The 19,726-nt window shown below is 41.4% G+C and overlaps 1 protein-coding gene across 1 annotated transcript in view; it reads left to right on the forward strand.

The window, feature by feature from the left end:
• LOC306928065 (solute carrier organic anion transporter family member 2B1-like) overlaps positions 1-14,652 on the forward strand; it is a gene marked incomplete at its 5' end in the record, with an annotated part of 18,414 nt that extends 3,762 nt beyond the window's left edge. The window contains 10 exons of the mRNA XM_079507984.1: positions 4,579-4,709; positions 6,257-6,338; positions 6,557-6,721; positions 7,214-7,403; positions 7,650-7,801; positions 9,159-9,283; positions 10,929-11,101; positions 11,901-11,965; positions 12,967-13,087; positions 13,848-14,652. Coding sequence (XP_079364110.1) covers positions 4,579-4,709; positions 6,257-6,338; positions 6,557-6,721; positions 7,214-7,403; positions 7,650-7,801; positions 9,159-9,283; positions 10,929-11,101; positions 11,901-11,965; positions 12,967-13,087; positions 13,848-14,031 — 1,388 coding nt within the window. The 3' untranslated portion in view covers positions 14,032-14,652. The remainder of the gene's footprint in view (positions 1-4,578; positions 4,710-6,256; positions 6,339-6,556; positions 6,722-7,213; positions 7,404-7,649; positions 7,802-9,158; positions 9,284-10,928; positions 11,102-11,900; positions 11,966-12,966; positions 13,088-13,847) is intronic.
• Between the last annotated feature and the right edge of the window lie 5,074 nt (positions 14,653-19,726).

The raw sequence follows: 19,726 nt of genomic DNA on the forward strand, positions 1-19,726 counted from the left end.
GGAAGGTGGCTATAGTGTGGTGTGAAGGGCGGGGTCAATGTTTCTCCGACATTATGTCTCCTTGTTGTGATTGACACTTCAACCTGGGGCCTAGAATGTAAATTAGCCCGTTTGCTATGTTGATCAATGGTTATAGCCCTCATGGGTTGATCAATGGTTATAGCCCTCATGGGTTGCTGCTGAAGAGCCTGAAGGGGACACCTTTCTCATACCTCTCACCAACAAAGAACCACTTTTCAACCTACCTTCAATTGGTCCTTAAATGTTCATGATAAAATTTGTATCATGAATGCCACCATTTCTTTCTACTCGGTCTGTGTCTCATAGGAGGGCTGTGGGCAGTTCAGAAACCTGTCCACCAGTGACATCATCGATGGGGAATCAAAGCTAATAGAAACGGCAGGCTTTCTATTCCTGAAAAGTTGCAATGCGATAATGGAAGCCATCGTATTTTTAAAATCTAGTTTGAAAAATAAAATCTACCTAACGCTAACGATGAAGAACGTTTTTGCTACTCACCAAAACAAAGGCGAGTTGTGTCATTAGAAAGCCTACTTTCCTTAGTGGATGCACTCTGAGCCCCCCACCACACGTATAAACGGTACTTTTTGGGCAGAAAGGGTTTTTTTTTTCACTGGAGGAAAAATATTCTCTATGAGGCAATTCTCTGAACTAAAATTATTTTTTTCCCGGTGGAAACAAAATTTTCTTTTGGCCAAAAAGTACAGTTTATACGTGTGGTGGGGGGCTCAGAGTGCGTCCACTAAGGAAAGTAGGCTTTCTAATGACACAACTCGCCTTTGTTTTGGTGAGTATACAGCAAAAACGTTATTTTTATTTACGCTAAAGAGGAGAGGCTGGTCTGCATTCATGCGAGCGGCGGAAGTTGAGAGTAACATATAGCTCTAAATGAAACGCATTAGAGCTATGGACCAGAGCTAGATTGCCCACAACTCCAAAACATTGTTATCTCATGCACCACACTGACAGTCACAGTGTCAGATGCTCGCGTCATCAAACACACCCATTGTTTTCAAAGGCTGCAGTCACACTGACGGTATCAAGTGGACATGTCAAAATCTGCTGATGTGTCTTTCAGAGCAAAGTTCTCTTTTGGAGTGTCGACACAATGTATATGTGGTCATTGACTTGGTCAAACTTGTATTACAGTGTGTAATGTTTTTCTAATATTGTCTTTTCAGAAACACACACGTTTTTAATTTAATAGATTAACTGATGATGGTCTGTACAAATTGATCTGTTAAACTAATTGTCCGGTCTTCCTTTGCACATATTTAGCTGGTGATGGCAGAGATTTAAATGGCAAAAATATGGATGAGGAGAACAATGTACAACCCTGTTACTAGTTCAAGAGCGCTATGCCAGTCGGAGGATAGAGACAGAGAGACAGAGACACAGAGACAGAGACACAGAGAGAGAGAGAGAGAGAGAGAGAGAGAGAGAGAGAGAGAGCAAATGGAACAACAGGTGCGTTATAGTCCCAGTGTGTGTTTGTGTGCTTGCGTACGTGTAAATGTTTGTACTGTAGTACAGTATGTCCCTCGGTTCATTTGGGTCAGTGTAGTGCAGTTCAAATGATTCATAATTTGGTCAGTGTAGTGCAGTTCAAATGACTCATAATTGGGTCAGTGTAGTGCAGTTCAAATGATTCATAATTGGGTCAGTGTAGTGCAGTTCAAATGATTCATAATTGGGTCAGTGTAGTGCAGTTCAAATGATTCATAATTGGGTCAGTGTAGTGCAGTTCAAATGATTAATAATTGCAGTGAAGCAGATTATACAGTAAAGACTCTTCAAATGTCCCCAACTTCAATGTGAACAAGTTCAAGCTTAACTTGACGCACGTCAATGATGCTCACGTCATTGATGCTTTCAGTGTGTCAGGGCCAAGATGGAGGGATGTAGGGCGTGAATACTGGCAGAGATTCTTTCTTCTGCTTCTTGTTTGAATTGGATGACTCACAAAATCAACTTTCAATTCACCATGACATGCATCCTCATTTTTGGTTGTTAAACAAACAGAGGATGAATTGTGCCTGCAGGGTAGCGTGTGTGTCTGAATATCCAGTTTTCTCCAACAAATGTTACCTAAAGGCCTTTTTTCACAGCTGGACTATCTTTGATTAAAGAATCTTTAATAAATAATCAATTTGAGATTATTTCATGAGCCTGTGCACTACACTACTGTATGGAGTGCAAACCATATAGAGAAGTGGTCCTAGTTTGTACAGACAGCTGAGCTAGTTGACGTGCTTTAGCTGCATGCTCAACTGCTTTATTATGTTTTATGTCAATTTGATTCTCATTCTTGTTTGAATTGGATGCCCCACAAAATCAGCTTTAAGGGAATGCAGCATCTCTGCATCTTTTTTGTGTGCACAGTGAACATGGGGATGCATTTTGTCTGGATAGCTCAGTTGGTATAGTGTGTGCATCAATTCAGCAGCTGAATTAACCTACGTAGCCTTCGTCAGCTATCAAAGGCCATGAAAAATGTGTTTTATTCTGACCACTCTGGTAATAAATTATTTTGGGGGTGCAGATCTTCTGGGGGGATTATATCTCCATACTGGCCTAGGATCGCCTCGGGATTCCCCAGGAGGAAGTTGTTACAGTAATGTGGCTCTGGAAAGGGAAGACTGGAAATCTCTGTTGGAACTGTTACCCCAGCAACACGATTCCAGATAAGTGGTTGAAGATGGATATGGATGGATGGATGGATATTCTCTTCAGCACCATGGACAGCGTAATGGTCATAGAGCAGAAGAGCAGATGATGCACATTTATCTTGAGAGGACAACAAATTCTGTTGCATCTGGTACTTGTCTACCGTATATGAGAAGCGTTGCTACTAGAGTAAAGTGCAGTTCATAAGCATATTGCTGTGCGCAGTGCGCTAGCCTGGCTAATAAGCCAGACCGAATCAGCCATTGGCAAAAAAAAATTGCCTGCCGGCGGATTACGGTCTGGAGAGGCTCAATTGTACGCCCATTTCCTACACCAGAGAACTGGTGTGGCCAATCGGGACACGGTATGCAATATGGGCGGGCTTTGGTACAGTGACGTTCAATGCTTGAGACCTTTGACTGACAGTAGCTCTGACCAATTGCGTCAAAGAGAAAATGTTTGAACCCGCCCCCCGGGAAACAAGATCCATACACAGCATCTCCAGACTCAAATACCACACGACAGTGTGATTTGAGTCTGGCTTATTAGCCAGGCTAGCAGTGCGCACCACCAGACGTGGTTCGCTTTGGGGACCCAGAGATATACTACATGGGGACCCAAAGCGAAACATTATATTATAGTTTACCCTGAGCAGCAGACGTCCACACAGACCATGTACATGTATTTCATTTTTATCTTTACTTTTTCTGGGATAGTTATCTTCTTTTCTTTCTTAACCCACCCTGTCTCTACGTCATTATTAGTCCCGGTCCCGATTAGTCCTCATAATGGTGACTCAATCAGGAAATCCAGTATCGTTTCCCTGAGATTCTAAATCCCTTTTCTTCCCAGGCAGTAACTGACAACATTGACACGTCACCATACCTGTACGTCACCAGGTTATTTACTGCATTGTTTCTCAACTAGTGGTCGATAAAATACAATACAAATCATCACATGAGTTCCTACTTTACTAAATGCATGCGGTCAGGGACAACATGCAATACCTTGATGGTATGTGTGTGTGTATGTGTGTGTGTGTGTGTGTGTGTGTGTGTGTGTGTGTGTGTGTGCGTGCGTGCGTGCGTGCGTGCGTGCGTGCGTGCGTGCGTGCGTGCGTGCGTGCGTGCGTGCGTGCGTGCGTTACTATAATTGTGAGGGTCAAATGTATTGTAGAATTTGATAAATAAACACTGCAATGACAATTTTCCTCGTTCTCACAAGAGAAATGGATTTTGTGGTTAAACAAATATTTTTACAGTTAGGCTGTCACGCACAGACTCGGAAGCAGACACAGAAGGCACTTAAAAAAATGTCCAAACAGACAAGGAGCAGGAAAGGTCAAAAACAGTGGGCAGGCAAAGGGCGAAATACAAATGGCAGTCATCAAGCAGAGGTAAAGGCAAGTGCTTGTCAAAAATCTTCATCAGTCAAAATATGGCTTGAGAGCTTGTATGATGAAAACATATGATGAAAACATAAGACAATCAGGCAAAAACTAGAGTGAGATTGTGGCTTAAATAAGACTTGATTTCAGAGCAGATTGTTTGCAAATGGTCATACTTCGAAAACCACTGACATAAAAGAAGGCAGCCTTCGGGGAAGGAAGGCATCTGGAAGTCAAGAGGATTATTCTATTCCCTCCGGAGTTCGCCCCTCCTGGAGATATTAGTCAAATTGGTTATTTCAGCATGTACTGTAAGGAACTGATTGATTTTTATGACAGAGGCTTGGTTTATTGAGAATGTCTTGTATAGGTCTCTTCTTGGGAGCATAAAAGTGCACAGTTAAGTTTCATGGTAATCCCATATAGTCAGTCAAACAGACGTTTGACCTAAGTTGTCTTAATCAATGTACTGATTGTTTAGTGGTTCTCTACTCTGTCTCTAGATGAGATCCGATTGGACCCTAAAGATCAGCGTTGGGTCGGAGCCTGGTGGCTGGGCTTCTTGGTGACTTCCATATTCCTCTTCGTCGCAGCGCTGCCATACATGTTCTTCCCCAGCCGCATGCCCAAAGAGGTGCAGTATGATAGTTTCATCCTAATAAAAAAAGATAATTACATTATAAAATTCTCATTTTTAAGGAAATGTTATTATTATTATTCTTTTTAATCAGGAAATTAAGAAAACCTTATAATTAAAACAAAGCAATACTGCCTCATCACTGTTGGTATTGTGACTTTATATATTGTCACATACAGTAATTGCATGAGAGGGGGAGATGGGATGGAGTTAGCTGCTTTAGTTTGCGGGACCAATAGAGTTTAATAGCTGGTTTTGTACAAAACACTTTTTAATACTTTCATTGGTTCAATGTTTATATTTAACCAACACACTGACATAAAGGGTGTTCAATAGAGCGTCGCAGTCCCGCCTCCTACCCTGGACCAGGAAATGAAACCCAATGCATTTTTCCCATAGACATTTCTTAAAGTATTTATTTAAAGACGGTTACGAAAGAAGAAAAACAACAACAAAAGTGTTGTAACCTGCCGTTTTTTTCTTCTTTCTAATTATTTGTTTGGTCCAAAATATTGTTTGTGTTGTCATGAGTTGTCACGACTCGAGTTGGCTTTGTCCGCGGCGTAACCTCTTTAAATAAATACTTTAAGAAATGTCTATGAGGAAAATGCATTGGGTTTCATTTCCTGGTCCAGGGTAGGAGGCGGGACTGCGACGCTCTATAGCATTGATTTATGGACAAACATAAAAAAGAAAAGAATAATGAAGTTAGCTGGGTAAGTATATAATAGTGGGTGTCTTTTTCAAATGGCTGGAACCAGATCTACACTCTATTTCTGTATATACAGTACTATTGTTTGTACTGTATAACACATCATGCATCATGTAACCTACAAACATCAAGACAGCATATTTGCGTTCAATCTGAAAAGGCATTTATACTACTGGTAACAAATGACCAATATTAGTTCAGTGTTTTTTTCCTACACATAGACAGTGTCAAATGTAATATTAGTTCAGTGCTTGTATGTTTTCCTACACATAGACAGTGTCAAATGTAATATTAGTTCAGTGCTTGTATGTTTTCCTACACATAGACAGTGTCAAATGTAAAAAGAATAAGACATCGCTAGCCTTGCACAGCCAGCAAAACTCTTGACTGAGTTATACCTAGATTAGAAGGTGGAGCAATTAGCCAACTGGGGAATGTTGTACTGTAGTGTAGACTGTAGATCAGGGGTTCCCAAGCTCTTCCATGTCAAGATGCTCTGTCCGAAGAGCCAGCCTCTGGCTCCAGCACCCTATAGCGGCTATAACGCAAATAAAATAATAAAACAAAATATAATCTACAAGTGTCAAGATGTGACGTGCTGTTTGACAACATGTTCTGCTGGTTCTGCTCCCCAAGCAGCTACGATATGTGCTAGTGTAAGTGTCAGGTCTATAGCATAAAAACATTTATTTAAGAGCAGCTCATCCAACTCGCTTGGTGTTGTTTGCATTTGGACACACTGGAGGTGTCCTCATCTCACTTTCCAACAGTCTCCCTCTCAGCTGCCCTAATGTCCCCTATTTTAATCCATTTGTCTATGTCCTTTGGTCAGGAGGATGGAGAAGACGATGAAATAAGAACAGAGAATGCAACAGAACCAAAGAAGGAACAAAGCCTCGTTCAGTTCCTCAAAAGTGAGATTTTCAACTGCCTCTGTTTGCCATTTCCCCGTTATGTCTGCTGCATGGTGCAGGTGACTGAAGGGCAATGATGATTGCAGCAAATTCATTCTCTATTTAAATTTGTTAAAGAAATATATTATCTCCACAACACATGCCATTCTTCCTCTTGCGTCTATCCTTCTCTTCCTCTTCTTCTCATCCTCACCCATTCTCATCCTTCCGTTCTGCAGGTTTCCCTCGTATTGCCCTGCGGACGTTCCGGAGCCCCGTCTACCTGTTGGTGGTCTTTTCTCAGGTGTTCATGGCTGCGCTGGTGGTCGGCGTTGCCACCTTCATGGCCAAGTTTATTGAGAGACAGTTCAGCCTGTCTTTTTCTATAGCCAACATGATGATCGGTGAGCACACAAGCTCTGCATTTCATATTTAAGTATAGTCTGCATGAAATGGGACTTCATGGAGTGCAATGACAATGAATATGGGTTCACCATTCAATTACAGAAGAGTCTCTGTAACTACAGGCCTTCATTTCATGTACTGTAGAAGCCCTCCATCATTTTGAATTTGCATAGCATTTATGACCTAACTTTCAACAAGTGAGCAGTGAGAGATTGATTATTACCCACATAATTCTGGTCTGTTTCTCAAAGCATTTAGTGAGGTGTTGAAATGCCTCAGCCTATCTGTATGGACATTTAAGGCAGTACAGTGTGTCATTCACAGACATGTACTCTGTTTGCTGCCTCAGCCTATCTGTATGGACATTTAAGGCAGTACAGTGTGTCATTCACAGACATGTACTCTGTTTGCTGCCTCAGCCTATCTGTATGGACATTTAATGCAGTACAGTGTGTTTCACAGACATGTACTGTACTGTTTGCTGCGTACAGGTGGTGTTGTTATCCCCCTGGCGGTGCTGGGCATCGTTCTGGGTGGAGTCATGATGCGGAGGCTGAATCTGTCTACGATCGGCGCCAGCAGGATGTGTTGCATTGTCGTTACGCTGTCCATTTTCAGCGCTATACCGCTGCTCTTGATTGGCTGCCCCACACAGAAGGTTTCTGGTGTGTTTCCCCCCAGGTAAGGTAATTATGAAGAACAACATGGTGGTTAATGCACATTGATATTTGTATTTGTGATCGTGATCGTGATCGTGATCGTGTGTGTGTGTGTGTGTGTGTGTGTGTGTGTGTGTGTGTGTGTGTGTGTGTGTGTGTGTGTGTGTGTGTGTGTGTGCGTGTGCGTGTGTGCGTGCGCGTGTGTGTGTGTTATATTGCATTAATGTTTATTAAGTGTATTCACTTGTGCTTCTATGCATGTCTTTAGCCAGGATACCTTGTCATGTAACACTGGATGTGCATGTAACAATGAGGCCTTCAACCCAATCTGTGGCTCTGATGGAATAGAATTCAGGTCCCCCTGTCATGCTGGCTGTCTTGATATGAAGGTGGATAACATAAGCCTGAAAGTCACGGTAGGTCTACTTGCTTTGGACCATATACTTTTACGATTATATTAACGATTTTAGAGTGCTGATTCCAGGGACTTGAGATCTCACAGAAAACATTGCAAACATGACTTCAGAAGTCAGATATATAACAAAAGCAAATGGATTTCACTCACCCAAAGATTTAGTGCATGTGACACTTGCTTACTTTCACATTACTGGAACACGAACACGCTACTGTACATTGCTGTGCACAATTAAACCTTTAGATTAAGTAAAATACCAGTAGTCCTATATGTATCTCCAAATTCTCCATAGCAATACCATAAAAACAAACAGGTGGGGGCCTGCAGATCGTGATTTTTTAAGACCCTGAGACAAGCAGACAATACATTAACGAAATGTATATTATGACTATTATACTGTATAATATTCTCAATTCGTATTCTGAGCAAATAAGAACACCATATACGAGTCAACAATCAAATACGAGTATCGTATTTGATTGTTTGTGTTTGTTTGTTTGTTTGTTTGTTTGCTTGTTTTTGCAGTGTATACTTTTGGCATCATGAATGCAGACTACTGTTGCCTCATATGGTACAGAAAACTATTTCCTCTTCTGCAACTTTTATGGAAGGAGATGCAAAGTGATGTGATCAGTCGTCGTTGGTTCTTCTAATGGATGGTTACACCATATCCCATGTGTTGGCAAACGTCCTTTAGATTAGGTTAGTGCTGCAGATGGCAGATTTGCTCAGGAAGCAGGCATCAGACTTAAGGAAAGGCATCACTTCTGCTTTGACTGTTTTGCAGCATAAGGCCTAAGCGGTGCTTCAGTGCCATGACCAACCATATGGATAATTATAAGTATAACACATATTGAGGGTGATCATCTTATGAATTACCTTTTTACATTTGGACACACAGGTGTCTCTCGAGAACTATAGTACAAGTAATGAATGTTCAATTTACTCAGTACGTACATATTCATTTCTCAATAAAGACCAATTATATAACCTAGGGTAAAAACACTTTTGACCAGGCATCCCTATGGGCATGTCTATAATCATATCAAATATATTAACACTTCCTCATTGCAGCCTTTCAGGGCTTAGGAAGCACTCTCATTGGACTAGGCTGCGTTTCATGAGTATGGGTTCAGACTCGGGCAGCCTATCATGACTAGGTCCTCAAAGCCAATCTGAGCGAAAATAAAGTTTGCTCTGGGGATTCAAAAGAGGAGACACAACATGAGGCTGCAGGGACAGGCCTCCAAACTGAAATGAACCGGTTGAGACGAGAGAGAGTGAGCTCAGGTGGAAGCCTTTTATAGACAGCAGATGGTTGTGATTCTGATTGGATGAGGGTGGAGTCAGGCTGATTGTCAGATGAGGTGTTTGGTGACTTCAAACCTGCAGAGAATGAAAAGAGTGGAGAGGGAAGGACAGACAGGGGAGGAATACAGAGAAATCCCAGACAAACCTACGTGGCACGTAACAGTTTGTGTATTATTGTATGCCCAAAATAGGGACTATGGGGTTCATGTGGTTAAACATCTAATAATTGTTTTTAAATCTGTCCTCCTGGAAGGCCAGATGAGGCCAGTTATACAGTAGGTGCAGGGAGAGTGCTGTGTGGCTTGGGGTGCATACGTTAGACATACCAACACTCCTACAGTCATTACTAGTCAGACATACCCGTGCTGCGGGTTAAAAATCACCCATGGCTCCCGACATGACTAGAGAGAAGAGGGTTGCCTTTTGCAGTTCATCAAATACTGTAAATCTAGAGGTGATAGATTACATAATCGTATTCCTTCTGCAATAAGCACATGAAAAAAATAACCTCCTCTTTTAGATCTCCTCATAGTTCCATTCATATAGGAATCCATATTTCATATCACACAGATCATAGTTTATGCTGCCCTCTGGCTTTCACTTATGAAGTAACATACGTACAACTGTAACACACATCACAATCCTCTCTAATATGTATTATGTGGGCTAGTACACAGTCTAATTTAAAAATTCACCTGGAGGAGCACACAATGACGATTTTTGTGTTCCTGATATACTGTAGGAACCATTAAATCAGTTTGACCGTGGCCTTAATTGTGACCATTATTTGGTGCATGTATGTGTTATTTTGATAGCAACAGTCAGAGAGAGAGACACAGCAAACCGTAGTGGCTGTGGGCAAGGATAAAGAATGGAACAATGGAACTGCTGATTAAGAGCTACACAGTAGAAGCTATAGTTTTAATGTATAATCTGCATGCGTGGTGAGGTTCATAAACCAAGGCAAAAGACTGACACTATTATAAAAGCTCACTTTTATGTTTAAGAATTATTCTGCAAATCAAAGTTCTTTCTGAGAAACGCCCATATTTGGGAGGCAAATGTACGGAGGTTTGTGGTCAGTCAGAAGTGGAAGTCTGTGGTTTCCTTCTCCTTCTTGTCCCTCTGCTGGAGTTTGACAATCAGTACGAGTTCCACTTTTGCTTTGGTAGCCTATGTTTTCTCATGCCAATTAAGCCCCATTGAATTGAAAGGGAGAGAGAAATACTGGAGTACATGTTTTAAGACGTTTGGATCCCATCTCCCAAAAAGCATAGAGTTTAGATTCCATATAGACCGAGTGTGTACTCGCTCTAAGCTCCTCAGAGAGACTCCTCTCATCTCTCCTTGGCCCTTTGACAAGCAATTGTCAAAGCAAGTTTTTGGGGCATTTTTTGTGCCAGTCTCATAAAATTGTCAGCAGCACGCATACTCTCTCAATTCTCTGAACAATGGTCTATTTTCACATGGGTTCGATAGACATACGTAGATGTTAGGGAGCTGGTAGTAGTGGCCCTTGCATGACCGACCGGTCCTGATTGATACATTTACATTTACTTACATTTACATACGTACCCCTTTGGTAATAGTCTAGTCGCAGAACATATGTGAAATCATAGCTTCTGTTTAGATACACTTTGTTTGCAGCTTATACTTGCACTTTGCAAAGTGATGACTTCTTCTTGACTTGGTGATACGTTGTGCACCAATGGCACCAAGCCAAACCGCTACCGAGATGGCGTTTTCTGCAGTTGTGAACTGTACTGAACGAACCAACTATTTCTGACATGGTTCGATCTGTCTGACTTCTCTCCCCCACAGAACTACACAGGGTGTACGTGTGTGGGCTCAGAAACTGGCGTTCCAGGCACTGCGGTGCCAGGGACCTGTGGCACCTGGTGCTCCCACCTCCTCCTTCCCTTCTTGGTGCTAGCTGCTCTCACCTGCTTCACCGCCTCCTTCTCCCAGACCCCCTCCTTCATGATGATACTCAGGTACCGACAGGTGGAGAGAGGCGATGGATGTATGGGTGGATGATGGACAGATCACTTGAAGGACAAATAGGCAGCACTAGGGTTTAGGCTGACAGATAAACACGCACGCACGCACGCACGCACGCACGCACGCACGCACGCACGCACGCACGCACGCACGCACGCACACAGGCAGGCAGGCAGGCAGGCAGGCACGCACGCACGCACGCACGCACGCACGCACGCACGCACACACACACACACACACACACACACACACACACACACACACACACACATTGAATTATTTTATTTGGATCTGCACAAGAGGCGCAATACAATAGATCCAAACATTGATCAGAAGAAGCCAAGGTTACATTACGGTCAAGCCAGATACAACTGCTGCACATGCTTAACACACAGAGGGAAAAAGATAGCATATTGATGACATACATACTACTACTTGACACTACTAGACAGGGTGTTTTTTTAAAAAAGCCACTTAAGGATAAATGAAACATCGCCTTCTCCAGATAGACAGACTGCCCATAGCTGAGACGGAACAGTATTTAGCCAACTTTTTTGCATTTGACACACACGCACGCACGCACGCACGTACGTGCGCACGCACAGTCGCACACACACACACACACACACACACACACACACACACACACACACACACACACACACACACACACACACACACACACACACACACACACACACCATGATGTACTATGTTGAATACATGTTTTCCAACCATGACATCTCTCTCTCTATCTCTCTTTCTCTCTCTTGCCCTCATTCTTTCTTGCAGGACAGTAGATCCAGCAGATAAGTCCTTTGCAGTTGGAGTGCAATACATGCTTTTCAGGGTATTGGGTGAGTCCTTTCACACCATACCAAAAGTATTAAAATGGAGCTCAATGTTCAATAGTCAAACTCTCTCTCTCTCTCTCTCTCTCTCTCTCTCTTTCTTTCATGCACATTTTTGAGGGGCGCTATGTCCAGCTTTTTTTTTTTTTGTGTTGTGTAAACATAAACACAACACAAACTTAACACAAACATTGAATGCCATTGACAATGAATGCCAGTTTTGAGTGTTTGTCCTAACACGAACATTGAATGCCATTGACAATGAATGCCAGTTTTGAGTGTTTGTCCTAACACGAACATTGAATGCCATTGACAATGAATGCCAGTTTTGAGTGTTTGTCCTAACACGAACATTGAATGCCATTGACAATGAATGCCAGTTTTGAGTGTTTGTCCAACACTAACATTGAATGCCACTGACAATGAATGGCCAGTTTTGAGTGTTTGTCCAACACTAACATTGAATGCCATTGACGAATGGCCAGTTTTGAGTGTTTGTCCAACACGAACATTGAATGCCATTGACAATGAATGGCCAGTTTTGAGTGTTTGTCCAACACTAACATTGAATGCCATTGACGAATGGCCAGTTTTGAGTGTTTGTCCAACACTAACATTGAATGCCACTGACAATGAATGGCCAGTTTTGAGTGTTTGTCCAACACTAACATTGAATGCCATTGACGAATGGCCAGTTTTAAGTGTTTGTCCAACACTAACATTGAATGCCATTGACGAATGGCCAGTTTTGAGTGTTTGTCCAACACTAACATTGAATGCCATTGACAATGAATGGCCAGTTTTGAGTGTTTGTCCAACACGAACATTGAATGCCACTGACAATGAATGGCCAGTTTTGAGTGTTTGTGTAAACACGAACATTGCGTAAACACAACCATTGAAGACGAAGGTGAGGACGCAAATTCTCATTGGCCGGAATGAGATGATGTATGATGATGTAGAGCGCCCCTCGCTTCACACAGGTGTGATTTTGTATCTCTATACAGCATTCTTGCCAGGACCTGTGTTGTACGGCACTGTCATAGACAGTGCCTGTATCCTGTGGGGTGGGAAGTGTGGCAAGACGACTGCCTGTCTCTACTACAACATGGACCATTTCAGACAGAGGCAAGTATAGTACCTTGATTGCAAGATTACTTTTATTTATCAGGCAGATTTTTCAACTGAAATTGAATCTAAATATCCAACTATTTTTGTCAAGTGACACGGTTGTGCAACACATTGGTTCACAAAACGGCCCAGAGTCATTCTAGTTGCACTGCTTGGCGTGGACACTCGCTTGGCTAGCAAACTCAAGCTCTCTGCTGAACAATGTACAATGTTAACGTTTTTCTTTGGTTGACTATGTTTTCAAGAGATCCATCCATCCATCTTCAAGCTCTTATCCGGAGTCAGGTCGCGGAGGTAGCCGTTCACAGGGGACTCCAGCCCTCCATTTCCCTATAGCCACATTAGCTAGCTCTGACTGGAGGATCTCGAGGTGTTCCCACGCCAGTGTGGAGATATAATCCCTCGGCCTTGGTCCTCGGTTTGCCATGTGACCTTCTCCCTTTTGGATTTGCCTGGAAAGCCTCGCTGGGGGTCCGTTTAAACTTTCAAGTGTACTTGTACTTCCAATGAAAGTTATGAACAACAATGCATTGAATCAGGTCGCTATCACAGGGATTAGACTAACTCAGTCTACAGCTAATCTATGTCTACACACTGTAAAACACTCAGTGTTAATTGTCCATTTGGTTGCTTTTGTACAGTACACTCTCAGAGATAGATGGACAATGAGGGTTTTCTGTTTACAATCTGGATTAGTGATTCTAAACCAGTTTTATGGTATAATTCGGTGGTGTTGTACTGTGTTGCTGGCCCGTAGGTTCTTCGGTGTTCAGGCCATCTTTATCTGCGCTGGGCTGTTTTGCTTCTTGATGGTCATGACGGTCCTCCGGAGGCAGACAAAAAAACAGTCCGAAGATACTGGAAAAGAGTATGAGCTGGTCAATGGAGAGAAGAGAAGAGAGAGCGTATCCTCCAGGGAACGTCCGAGCCTCACGACCTGAGCGCCCGAGCCTCATGACCTGAGCGCCCGAGCCTCATACCTAAGAGACGGCAGGCAAGAGAGCTGGGTGGAAAATACACTGCAGAAGAAAGATGATGAGACTATGAGGAACACAGAGTACAGATGAAAGGAACGGGAGAACTATAAAGTTACTGGGAATCGGAAGGTCGTTGAGAAATGAGAGGGTTTTAGTTTATTTGGACTCCTCAGAAAGGTGTGTGTGTGTGTGTGTGTGTGTGTGTGTGTGTGTGTGTGTGTGTGTGTGTGTGTGTGTGTGTGTGTGTGTGTGTATGCACGTGCGCGTGCCTGTGTGTGTGTGTGTGTTGGGGGGGGCATTGGGACCACCGTGAACTGTGTCCTGCCCACCTGAAAGAGTCTAATGTCTACTTGTCATGGAGTTTGCTTAGTGATTGGTAATTACTATGAAGCAATTGTATGGCCTCCATGTGTTTACTGAAGCTAACAGAATATTGTATAAGACATATGCTAGTGGGGATTGTTGCTGTATGGGATTAAATCATGGTTTCTAATATATAAAATTGGAGTGTAATATTTATTTAAAGGATATTTAATATGCACTGAGCCCAACGTTCCAATACTGCTTTGAGTGAACTCAGGTCAATAAAATACCATGTATTTGCATATTCAAGCCCTGGTGTCTTTCTTTCATTGTGGTTGACACTCATTTTCAATAAGGATGAGAGTCTATTGGAATTCCATGGAGGTAGATTGTATTACATTTCTTTTCACAGGAAGAGTATTTTTATTTCATTTATGTTTATTTGACAGGGACTATACAAAAAACAATGTAACAAGTTATAAAAACATGAAACTGTTGAATTGTATATATTGGTATTTATAGCCGAGGCTAATTTGTGACTTCTATACAAATATCTACCTAGTAAATAATAATCAATTAACAAATACGACATGCATGAAGCTCTAATCTAAACACGTACAAAAGCAATAACATTCCCAAAATACAGTCCTGAAAGCAGTGACGTCTATTGTTAGAGTTTGCACCTCTGGCCCGACTTCAACCAGTGTTTAACCTTTTCATTAAATATTTTGAGATCTTTTTTTTTTTTTTTTTTTTTCAGTTGGTAGGGCATTCCACAGGTGTATCCCTTTTACGGAATAAGTGGTGCTGCACATTGCTACCTTGTGGTAGCTGTCTGCATTCCCCTGTGATTCTATTAGTAGACCTACCTGTCCCTTTTACCTGAGGACAAAGTACAGCTGGGGCAAGATCATTAACACATTTAAAAATCAATTAAGTAAAATAGGAAGTATTACTACTGAACGTTTGAGTATTCTGGTCTGGTGGTATATTCATTACACCTTTAAGTGAGATGAATGGATTATATTGGGTAAGTAATTGTCCATAACATGCTTTGAGATGCATAACAGCACACACACACACACACACACACACACACACACACACACACACACACACACACACACACACACACACACACACACACACACACACACACACACACAGAGAGAGAGAGAGAAACAAGGCAGTTTTTCGTATTTGTATTATATATATTTTTGAGGATCATGTATGAGTCTACTTTCTCTTTGCTTTTGCTTGCCGTGGCTGGATATAGGAAAGGCACAATTATATCTGTCAATTCAAAGACAGTTTAAGTAATTGTAGCATAGTCAATCAGGGTGCTATGGAGAAATACATAGTAGTCTTTTTCAATTAGAACCTTGTAACTACTTCCTGTCTCCATTCTATGTTCAGTGGCAAAGGTAATAGAAATTACAATTACAATTATATATGAACATTTGACAGTCATTTGTCATCTCACAAATTGCTGTTTGAATTTCAATCTGGTTTCAGATAATCATATTCTATACAGATACCTAAAAAAAATATGGAAGTCTGTGACAAAATCACACAAGCAGACCCTGCCTGCCATGCCTGGATATAGGAAAGGCACAATTATATCTGACAATTCAAAGACAGTTTAAGTAGCATAGTCAATCAGAGTGTAGTCTCACGTGGCCAGACTGTTACCTCCCACAATTTACAAATGCTTCCGTCATACAGTCTGGTCTGGAGCACGTAAGCTCTGATCACGAGCAATCGATAAAGCGGAAGTGAAGCCTCCTCCGCACTTCCGTCTCGTCTTTAAAGTTGTGCAAATGTATCCTAATATAAGTCGAAATCATCTAAGCATAGCTTAGATTCCAGATAATCATATTCTATACGGATACCTATCTGCTCTATCGAAACAATCGCATTACGAAAGAAGCAGATATGGCTAAGAATTGTGGTATGGCTATGTTGGATCTATAAAAGGCGCTCTGCATCATAAATCAAGTTTATGTTCATGAGCAAGCGTAGTAGCCTGGCTAATAAGCCAGACTAATATCACACAACAAGCGTAGGGCTTTGGGTTTTAACAGGGCATCTTTGCAGTGGGTGAGTTCTTATCTGGAGGGCAAGGAGCACGTGGTGTATGTGGGGTCCCTCAACTCAAGGGGGCATTTTACATCTTGTGTAACCTATTCCTTTTTGCTGATGATTCAGCTCTCCTAGTCTGTCATGATAAATTATAGGTAGAAAAATGACCTAGTGAAAAATCAGCAGCTGGTCAGTAAGTATCATGATTCAAGTATCATATCGGTATTATGGTATGTATCATGGTCATTACCATATCAGTATCATGTAAGTATCATGACAGTATCATGGTCAGTACCGTGGTCAGTACCGTGGTCAGTATCATAATCAGTATCATGTCGGTATCATGGTTAGTACATCAGTATCATGACAGTGTTATGGTATCATTGTCAGTTTCATGGTCATTATTATTTCTAGTATACAGGGTATGTCAGTGTATCATGGTCAGTAATGTCAGTATCATGGTTAGTCATGGTCAGTATCATGTCAATACAGTGGTCAGAATCATGTACACATAGATCTTTTTTTCTCAGTAACCCAGGAGTAATTCTGCCATGCCCATGCAGTCATTAAAAAGCCCTATATGTATATATAAAAGCCACTGGCAAGGCTAGAGCTGAAACAACTCTCAAATGGTATTGTATTGCAAATCTTCAACACAAGCTGGCACACCTAAGATTCTTGATGAGAGAGGAATGAGTGAGAGAGAATGAGATAGAGGACGAGAGAGAGTGTAGAATTTGGACATTTTTTACACCTATAAGAGTTAAATTAATACTGACCAACACGGTCCAACACTTTAAGTACTCTGAGTGAAAACCCCTTGTGGTAAAAAGAGGGCTAGAGGGGGCAGAGAGAGAGAGAGAGAGAGAGATTGTTGCATAAAGAATAAAGATGAGTTGTGAGTGATAGGGTCCGTTTTTCTGGGTTGTAAACTTGTACCATACTAACCGCATCAGCTATATTGCATCACTACATGTTTGCACATTGATTGAATGATTGACAACTTTATTTACCTGGTATCCATAAGCATCTGTCAAAAGTAACACAATAGAGGGTATGCGCGTGACATCATCATCATACCAGGAAGTTATGCGGAAATGCCTACTGAGTGGCAAAAAACGACTTTCTGGACTTGACAGACCATACATCCAAACAGAAAAGTCATATTTGATTGCATTAAATTACTTTAATCAACATTAAACTCACTTTGTCACTCACTTTGCCACTTGATTTGCCACTCGATCTGCCATTCACTTTATGCATGCGCATACCCTCTATAAAGCTCAAGAGCTGATTTCCACATATGTTTTTTTGAGAATTATCCCACTACAGCGTTAAAGCGACAGGTTAAAAGTAGGGCTGTCAAACTTTTTTTTCTCGTTTTTTTTAGTTTTTATTGTGATTAATCACTTGTTTTTCATAGTTAATCGCAAATAAATAAGTAATCTGCTATCTGTTCATTATGTACCTTAGAGGGATATTTTTCAAGTATTTTAAAGGCCTAGTGGCCTACCCTTATTCACATGCTATAGGTTTATGCAAAAGTATGTTTAAATATTATTAGAAACCAATAAACAACTCAAAACAATGATTAATATTGACCAGAAAGTTTGAAACTATCAAATGGTACTGCGTTAGCATAAAAACAGGCTGCTGCAGCAGATGGGTAGGCTATATGGTAATGTAGTTCCTAATGAGTTTTGCGGTAACAACAGTAATGACCTAAACTACGGATAGTCCAACTGGCTAAAATAAATAATTATGTGATAAATTGATATTAAAATAATTAATCGTGATTTAACCTTGCGGTTTGTGGTGAGTTAATTGCAATTAATCAAGTTAACTTTGACAGCCCTAGTTAAAACCCATTTTTATGGAAGCCAGTGACACGGAAATGAAAACTGATGGCTTAAAGTTGCCATTGTGTGACAGGCTGCAAAAAAGAAAAAAAGTTGAGCTGACTCCAACTTTTTTCAGCTCTCTAATGACGCAGTGAAGCGTCAATCAATCATAATATGTTTTTGTTTCACCATTTCCACTCCCGGTCTCTTGGTTTCCACATAGTTCCTGCTTGTAAACGCATTCTTGCCGTCAGCCAAGCCCTTATTATCCTGTACTATATATATTTTATGTTGAGCAAAACTTCAACAGGGACTCAGTGACAGTGTATTACAGCTGGCCATGCTTGGTCGTTTTGTAGCTTTTATGACTGTTTTTGGGGGGTATAGCTACAGAAAAAAATGGAAAAACATTATACACATTCATACCATTTCCGATGTACATGACAACTAAAATAACAAATCCTAGGTAAAGTAGGTTTACGAAACTATAGCTGAAACTCAATTTCTGCTGATAATTAGGTCCTGTGTGCGTGCTTGCGTGCATGTGAGTGTGTTTGAGACATTGGGTTAACACAGCAGGCGTCAGTTTAAATACACACTGAGGCCACAGGGTTGTAGCAGCTCTGGAGAACAGCAACAGAGCAGCAGTTTAGTTTAGTTTACTTTCAATTATAACTGATGCTCCTGTCCGGGACACATGTGCATGTGATTGGCTTATTTGGCTATTAGCTGGTGTTAATTCTAAGCTTAATACCATAAATTACCCTCCCAGACCCCAACTGTTTTGTTTGGGGTCTACTATGTTTTCTACCAGTGTTGATGTCTTATATTTTTTGTGTTATCCTTTTAACACCATTGTATAATCGTACCAGTAGAATTTGCAAACTGAGTATTACATTTTAAATAAAATAAGAAATATTGTCATTCCCAACATTGGGATGTCAGTGGTGGTTTTCATTTTTTTGCAATGATGCTTTCAGGGGGAGACGAGATGACATGTGAACTGCATTATAATGTATGACCATTTTTATTTTGTTTCGTGACTGCACCAAAAGAATGCCATCTTCCCACATGGCCTTTCCAGCAGGTTGTGTAGACCCAGGGTCATGCAGCCACTTAAATTGCCCGGAACTATTTAATCCATTACATTCATGCGCCCAGTCGATTTATAAACACGGACGCCTTTTCCGGACGGACCGGCCGGAAGTTCATGATGTTGTGTAGCAGCTAACAATAGCCACAGCACTTTAGAATCGATCGACAACAACGGGAGACAAGAATAAATCTATCGAGACTAGCGACTGGACCGCGGAGCGCCGTCTAACACAGGATCTTTTTTCAGAAAAAGACGGGATGATTTAGATCGCGATTTATGAACGTTTTAAGATTTTCGTTTATCAGCTAAACAGAGGAGGGAGTTTTTTGATGACGTC

This window comes from Electrona antarctica, assembly GCF_951216825.1.
Source record: "Electrona antarctica genome assembly, chromosome: 8".
Classification (NCBI taxonomy): domain Eukaryota; kingdom Metazoa; phylum Chordata; class Actinopteri; order Myctophiformes; family Myctophidae; genus Electrona; species Electrona antarctica.